This window comes from Morone saxatilis, unplaced genomic scaffold (genome assembly GCF_004916995.1).
Source record: "Morone saxatilis isolate NCDOM2014 unplaced genomic scaffold, NCSU_SB_2.0 Contig8, whole genome shotgun sequence".
Lineage (NCBI taxonomy): Eukaryota > Metazoa > Chordata > Actinopteri > Moronidae > Morone > Morone saxatilis.
In genome coordinates this window covers 15,058,323-15,066,186 of record NW_023340257.1, presented here as the reverse complement: position 1 = coordinate 15,066,186, position 7,864 = coordinate 15,058,323, and the positions used below count along the sequence as shown (strand labels likewise).

At 37.5% G+C, this 7,864-nt stretch overlaps 1 protein-coding gene across 1 annotated transcript in view; it reads left to right on the top strand.

Moving 5' to 3' along the window:
• Nucleotides 1-6,067, top strand: part of ttc12 (tetratricopeptide repeat domain 12) — an 18,238-nt gene extending 12,171 nt beyond the window's left edge. The window contains exons 14-21 of the mRNA XM_035679433.1: nucleotides 284-347; nucleotides 457-591; nucleotides 771-863; nucleotides 1,213-1,281; nucleotides 2,447-2,548; nucleotides 3,497-3,596; nucleotides 3,840-4,068; nucleotides 5,137-6,067. Of these exons, the coding sequence (XP_035535326.1) occupies nucleotides 284-347; nucleotides 457-591; nucleotides 771-863; nucleotides 1,213-1,281; nucleotides 2,447-2,548; nucleotides 3,497-3,596; nucleotides 3,840-4,068; nucleotides 5,137-5,206 (862 nt within the window). The 3' untranslated portion in view covers nucleotides 5,207-6,067. The remainder of the gene's footprint in view (nucleotides 1-283; nucleotides 348-456; nucleotides 592-770; nucleotides 864-1,212; nucleotides 1,282-2,446; nucleotides 2,549-3,496; nucleotides 3,597-3,839; nucleotides 4,069-5,136) is intronic.
• Nucleotides 6,068-7,864: the final 1,797 nt, after the last annotated feature.

The following is a 7,864-nucleotide window of genomic DNA, read 5'->3' as shown; positions in this document are numbered from 1 at the left end:
ATTGCTCCCGATGCTGTGCATTGGTGTGTGAATGCGTATGAATGCATTAGTTTCCATTCTTTGCCATACCTGAGTGAATGTGTGAAAGGGCGAATGTAGCATGTAGTTTTAAAGTGCTTTGAGTGGTCCGAAGACTAGAAAGGCACAATGAAGCATTTGATGTTGTATATGTGCTACTTCTCTTTAATAGTGAAAAACCTTCAAACATTAATACAAACATACCCATATACATAAAAGGTCTGTCTTACATGTACCATAGAAATATTTAAATTTTTTCTTACAGGTTTTGTATTCAGTTAAGGAATGTGTTGACAGACTCTGTCATTGCACCATTTACAACAATACTGGTAAGATTTGTAGATACAAAGTTTCATATCAGTAAACAGTATCCACTGAATATGTATACATGAGTGTGTGTCTGGACAGTTGTGCACATCTGTTTGCTTCATTTTACAGAGCAATATCAGCAAGTCCAATCAGCAGGTCCTTCCATCATTGATATTTGCTGTTGGCTGTCTGGCTCAAGATGACGTCATCCGTCACAGTTTTGCTCATGATTCTGAATGTTGGAAGACCTTTGTGGTTGCCATTGTTAGTACCACCATCAGACTGGTCTCTTTGCATAGAAAGACAAATCACTGCTCCATTTAAGTGAATTTAGATACATACAAGAAATGAAACATCTCAGTACGGTTGAATCACACCATTAGACAATAAGCTGTTTTTTAAACTGGCTGTTTATTGAGTGCAGAATGTGTTGGTCCTTGCAGAAGCAGTGCTGTGCATGTGAATACAGAGAGGTCCTTTACCCAATGCTTGGTTTGATCATGAACCTTTCAACTGTCACCTCTCCTGTTATTCAGGTAAGACAAGAGATGTGTAATATTTGATGTGTGATATTTATTTTGCCTGGTATCTCTAGTTATTTTAATAGTGGGCACTGTACTAATTGACGTTATAATGATTCTGTATCATAGATAAGATTGAGCTGAACTGTCTTTTAATGTGTCTTGAAAAAGTTCGCTCCACACCACTGAAATTTAATAGCTAAAAATATTCTTGATTGTAAAAAAAATATATTAAAAGCCAGTGGACAATAGGAGCAGAGGGGGCATTTGTGTGAACTGCGATGTGTGACCTAATCAGTCACCTAATCAGAGGTGAAATGTATGTGAAAATTGGTTTAGCCACTTGTCCATCTCCTTTATGTAGGAGCATGCTGTTTCACTCTGTGACTGCTGTCGGGGCCTGCTGAGGGATAGTGATGGAGGAGTCATAACTGTGAGTGAACCTTACTTTAGCACTACACTATAAGGAGGGTTTAAAAAAGAGTATTATAGTAGGACTAGGAAACCTTAACACATTATACATGTAGTTCCTTTATAACTCCCACTAGGTTTTCATTTTGGGTTGTATTACTGTGTTGAAAAGTATTTGTATTTAGAGACTTTTATGGTTGTTGAAGAAGTTTTTCTTTTTTGTTTTCTAAACTTGCGTACATCCTGTAAAGCATAAAACCATCCTTTTAGGTAACTAGATGAAAAAAAAAGGACATTTGTCTTTAGTAATGGGCCATTTCAAGGCCTTGTGAGCTCACTGGCAATGTGCCCCAAAAGGTGGTAACAGGAATCCACAATGTTCAGAGGATCCTGTATATGTGTCATTACAGTTGATTAAAACTCCAGCTCCAGGTGCTGTTGTCTGTGCTAATGGCTGTTATAGGCTGTTATAGGCTGTTCACACTGCTTATGCAATGCCCTCAGAGTCCCACACTTCCAACCATCTGTCTCTTTACTCTGTTTTAGAGCTCATTCAGTGCCTGGCTGGCACTTTTTCTTCCTTGTCACCTGGTGTGAACATCTTTTTTAAAATAATTTCCTCAATCTTTTTCTCTGCTGTGTTCTCTTTTCTTGCTTTGTACCTTACTTTCTCTTTAATATATGATAATGACAGACACACACACAAAACAGTCTGACATACTGTACTGCCCTCAAATCATGTAATAATAATGTGTGATTTAACAGATCCAGTCTGCAAGAGTGCCCATGTGTGACCTTTTTCTAATTCGCATTTGCACGTCTTTTCTTTTTATTATCCTGTCCTTGAAAGTGTCGCTATAATTTCATGTTCACTCACATGTTTTCTCAACTCTCTCACCACCTTTACATTCAACTTTTGGTACTTTGTTGCTGCAAACACACTCCATAACACCTACTGATTTCATGTCTTGAAACAGCAGTTTTCTGTTTTTCAATTCTCCACCTTTTTCCAACTACACTTTCCCATTCACTTTGTCTCCAGTAGTTCTCTCTGCATGCAGTTTCTCTTGATCCTCTGCTATCCTGTCTAGTTCTCTGTTCTGTTTCCCATCTATCTTTCTCATTCTACCTTTCTTGATCTTCTTTTATCTCCTTTTCTAATGCCAGCATTCTTCTTTGTCCTCCAGAGAGCCACAGGCGTACTGAGCACTGTCCTCCCTCAGTCATCTGAGGCCGTTCAGCATGTTGTTCAGGGGGATGTGGTCCGGACCATGCGGCGGATACTGAAGGTACATGCTACTGTACATACAGCCATGTTTCTGTGAATACATCAACATCTTACTTGTGGACGTTTCATATAAGTTGTAATGCAGAATATTTAAAGGCCCAACTTTGAAATAGTCTGTGATATTAAGTGATTCTGGAGAAATCCAATACCATGACAAATACCATGATATAGTGCAAACAACTCCACAGCAAGAAATGTAACTAACGTTGTGTGTTTTCAAACTGTTAAAGTTGCTAAAGTTGCGAGAGAGGAGTAGGCCGTTTTACAGAGTAAGCACACCAGTTCCAGACAACGATACTCACCAATAACTCTCCAGCTACTGTAGCCAACATCACAACAGCATATCTTGACAAACTAGAAAATAAGCTGAACGTGCGTGGGCATGTCATTTAACGTTACCTGAAACATAAATCCTGACTCGAATGGCTGGAATAACAAGTTAATGTTGTGTGGCTCATTCTGATCCACTTTGTTTGTTTCCCAGTTACAGAGCTGATATCAGTGTTTTTTTTTATGCACACACAGAGCAGAAAGCTAGTGGACTGTAAGGAGATGTTTGCTGAATTTGACAAAAAGTATATTGGATTAGACTTACCTAGAATCGCTTTTGTCACCTTTAAGAATGACTACTTTTGTATGTCAGCTATTTTGTGTCTGTGAGACATATGTGAGTGGTCATTCATGTGCTGGTATAAACACCCACATTGCATTTACACACAGTGTAAGTGATTACCAAGTTCATGCCTACATATACCTGTAAACATTCACTATCATGATTATCTAAAGATGCTATGAAAACATGCTGAGGAAAACTGAAACTGTGTATGTGTACTCATTCCACCACAGGTATGTATTTCTTCATTTGTGTGACCTCAGAGTTTTGTTAAAGATTAAAAACATATGTTTTACTTGTCTAATGTCATTGTTATTCTTGTGTCTGCCGACCCAGGGAACAGGGCATACTGCCACTAAGTACGCCATTAAGACTCTGACAGTGTGCACTGCTGCCAGTCAAATGGCGCGGGAGGAGCTGCTGAAGTCTGATAAAAGTGAGAAATGATTGACATTACTTTTACAAGCCCTCTCATTAGTCCATGAATAATATTTGATGGTTTGACCTAATATGCAAATGAAGTGTGTGTACGTGTGTGTCTGCATTTGTATGTATACTGAATGTGTGTGAATGCATTGTGCTGTATATCTGTAGATTTTTTTGTCACAACATGTGTTTGTTAATATATTTTAAAGTGCTATTCCCTTCCTATTTGCTATTCATTTATCGTTCCACACAGAACTGTCTATTTTACTTCATTTGCTGGATTCCAGCTGTGATGAGATGGTGTCAGGAAATGCCGCCCTGTGCTTGGCCCACTGCCTTGAGTTAGAGGGAATTGCCAGCAACCTGCTGGGCACGGATATCGTGCTGCTGCTACTGCGCCACGCTGCAGGGGACGCTAAGAGGACAGCTGTGCAGCAAAATGCAGCAATTGCTCTTGGGAAGCTGTGTCGATCTGAGCCCAGGTACCCTCTCACCTCACTCTATGAACCACATGCTGTTGATTACATCTAGAAACTAGCCTTAAGGAGAACTGATCGATTCCATGAAATGCCACTGATAATGAGCTAATGCGATGTCATGGCTCTGGTTAAAGTAGCTGTTCACACACGAAGCACATTTATGACTTCTGCCGCATGCTGACCTGAAATATTCAAATGTTTGTTTACTATATTTGTATTTGCATCTCAAAGTGAGTATTCAATGCTTGCTTATTATATATTGTATATAAATGTATATTTTTAGTTAGTCTATATTTTGTCCTCTGACTACTACAGAGTCATTCTGCACATGTGATGATTGATGAACAACGGTAATGCATGGTGATAGCTGTAATATTACCACTGTTTCTTAATATTTGCAGTTGGTCTACAGCTTAATTGTGATGGATAGGCTGATAGCCGGCAACAGACTGAGCCATGTCTTTATTGTACTGAGTGTACTAAGTCCAGAAAGAAGGAGATGGAAATGGAAATGGAAATGGAAAGAGAGTGACAGAGAGACAGTTTTGACTGTATAACATTGGACTTAGGTTTCGATGTTTTTCACATCTTCCTCATATTTGAAGGAAGTTTTGGTATTTTTTGCTGAAAAAATTATTAAAACAGGGATCTCCAACGTGGTGCCCAAGGACACCTGGTGTCACCACAGAGCATTTTCTATAGTCTTAGTCTTTATTTTTTTTTTTCACAATACAAGGAAATGTAAAAATGGGTTCCATTCTGTCAGAAGTTTAAATACAATAGACTTTTAGCCTTCATTACATGTTTGGAATTTAAATCATGTTTCGTATGTATATATACATATATATGTATTAATCTTATACATTACTACTAGATGTAACACAAAATGTTACACAAAATCTGATGAATGATATCGTGTTGCTGTAGGGAGTCTTCCATATATTGTAGCACCTCTCTGATTATGTGAGTAGAATTGTTGTGTTGTATCCTTGATAATGGATGATGACAGCAACGACATCACTTTGTCCCTATAGGAACACTGTTACTTTTTTCTCTTTTCTTCAATTTCAGACACATGAACAAACTTCGAGAACTACACGGCCTTGAGATCCTGCACTCCTGTATGAAGCTCATCACATGAACCTGTGACACTAACATGTTTTATAATCTCCTTGCTTTTCAACTGTCTTTTTGTTTCTTCTCTAATCTCTGATTTAGACACTTCCCCAACTACTGGGGGTCAACCAATCCTCATATCTTTTTTCTGTTTTTTTTTTTTTTAAACTCATCATTAGTTACTATTCCAATTGATTTCAATCATTTATGCTAAATTATAGGGATTTTTTTTTTTTTTTTACGAAAGCTAAGGCTGTCTTGAGAATAATCAAAGATTAATTTTACTTGGATATGGTTCTGCTCTTAATTGCCAAATCTACATAAACAAGGTCATACATATTAGCAAAGGCTACCCTTGTCTTTCATGCCCATATGAATTTATATGGTTAATGGTTATGGTTAACCACTAATAAATATGCCTGGATGGAGGTGCAAGTGCAGTCAGTTTTACCATCTTTATGTGTCTATTATTAGATAACATAAAACAAATTATTTGTCCTGAATACTTGAATACACACCTAGTTTGAAGAGTTCACTTGTACAGTGGTACAAACTGTTGAATGGATTGAACTGTTGGATTCAGGCCTGATATTGATCAGGCAGCATTAACATACTGATGGTATTTGAAGTGAGACACTGATTAGAGCAATGGTAGACTTTGCATAGAGACATAAACCTGAGACTCATTCATCTTGAAGGTGTTTCTCTTATTTACCATGAAGTATACAGCTGGCTTAGCAGCCAGTATCACTGGCAATCTTGTCAGCCATACTCAGCCATACTCTTGTGACCATAATCTCAAGTTTAAATAAAGTGTGAAAGTGTTGTTTTCCTCTGTGCCGGCCTTTGGTATTTCTCTTATCTTTTGGTTCTTTAGATCTGTAGTCGGCTTCTTTGTTTTTTAAAATTAATTTCCAGAGAGGTGCAGTTGAGGCTTGTGTATATTACTGACAAAAAAAACCTTTTCATCTGTGTTTGGATTCCCTGGATGGCAGTACTGAAGGGACAAATTATCTCAAAATAAACAAATTTGCAGTTTAAAGACTGTTTACAGTTCAACTAAATTTGGGGTCTGCCAGATCTGCATGTCTTTCAAATATGGAGATTACTTGTAAACTCACAGAAAGGGCAAAACAGACAGACAAACAGCTCTAACCACTGCAGCATTGTGCTGCTGTCGCTACTTGCATGTTGAGCACAACCACTCTAAGAAGGTCAGAGCTATAACTCTGCTAGCATAGTGTTTGCACACCCACTGTGATAGCTTGCAGAGTTGTACCCAGTGAGACAAGACACGTATAGCTGCACTATACTGTAAAAAAGTCAATAGTGTAGACCTTGTGGTTTAAGGTGTGTTTGTGGGTATTTGCAAGTCTGAATGCTCCTGTGACTGGATAGCCCTGTTGAAATGGTTGGCATAAAGTGGCCATAGTGTTATTACACATTAGGAGGGAATATAAAAGGCCATTTAGAGTTTTTAGTGATGTTTAGTGGCGTGGATCTAGGGATGGCAATGTTGGTCAGTCAGTCCTCCACAACAACTATTGGATGATTTGCCATTAGATTTTATACAGAAATTCATAAATCCTACTGACTTTGATCATCTGATTTGATCTTTTGCTTTTTCCTCTAGTGCCAGCATGAGGTTGAAATGTTTTTTTTAGTTAAATATCTTAACAAATTTAGCATGGACTGCCATGAAAATTGGCAGAACTAACAACATTCTCATCAGCATCAGTTCTGGTTTAATTGCTGATTAGCAAATGTTAGCATCCTAATGGGCTAAGCTAAGATGGTTAACGACTATACCTGCTAAACATCAGAACATTAGCAATGCCATTGTGAGCATGTTGGGCCAAAGTATTCCCAGCCTCCGCTCTGAGGCTTGATTGCAGACTTGTTTTGTGCTTGCTTACATGTCAGAAAATTAAAAACCTTTTTTTAACATCACCCATAGCAGTGCACATTTTCATCGATTTACATTTTACATAGGTGCAAATAATTAAAGAGTATAGAGTATTTCATAGTAACTCATTCAATTAATAAATACAATTTACCATATATAAAATTCAGATTTAATTTCTAATACATTTACTATTCTTAACATCTTTTGTACCTGTTGGCAACGGAGTAACAGCACTGACGGTAAAAGGAACTGAGAAATCTAATCCATGAATAAATGAACTGCAGAGGACAAAAGCTCCCTGTAAGGGATGACACCATCTGTGTATGTCTGCAAACACCTGATACCGTCTGCTGAGTTGGATTTAACAGTAATAAGAACACTTATTCAGTGGGGCTTGAGCAATTGCAAACACAACTGAACAGAAATGAGGAGGCTTGACTGTTTTGCACTTGGATTTTTCCTGCTTGCAGGTATGTACTCACTTTTTATCTTTGTTTTTTAGGTACTGAGCAGGTAATTTGTGCCATTGCTGGTATTTCATGTGAGTTTGTAAATATTAAAAATATATTTTTTAAATTTGAAAACTGAATATAGTTCTGAGTTACAGTTTAAAAACATGATGATACATGTTGCAAAGCTTTATCTACAAACAGTGACACAAGTACTGAGGACATTTTTCTGAATTCTCTTATTTTCTTTCACACAAAAATATAAAGCCAAAATAACAACTACTTTAAAAACATTTTGCCATGAAACATTAAACTTACAGTAAATAAC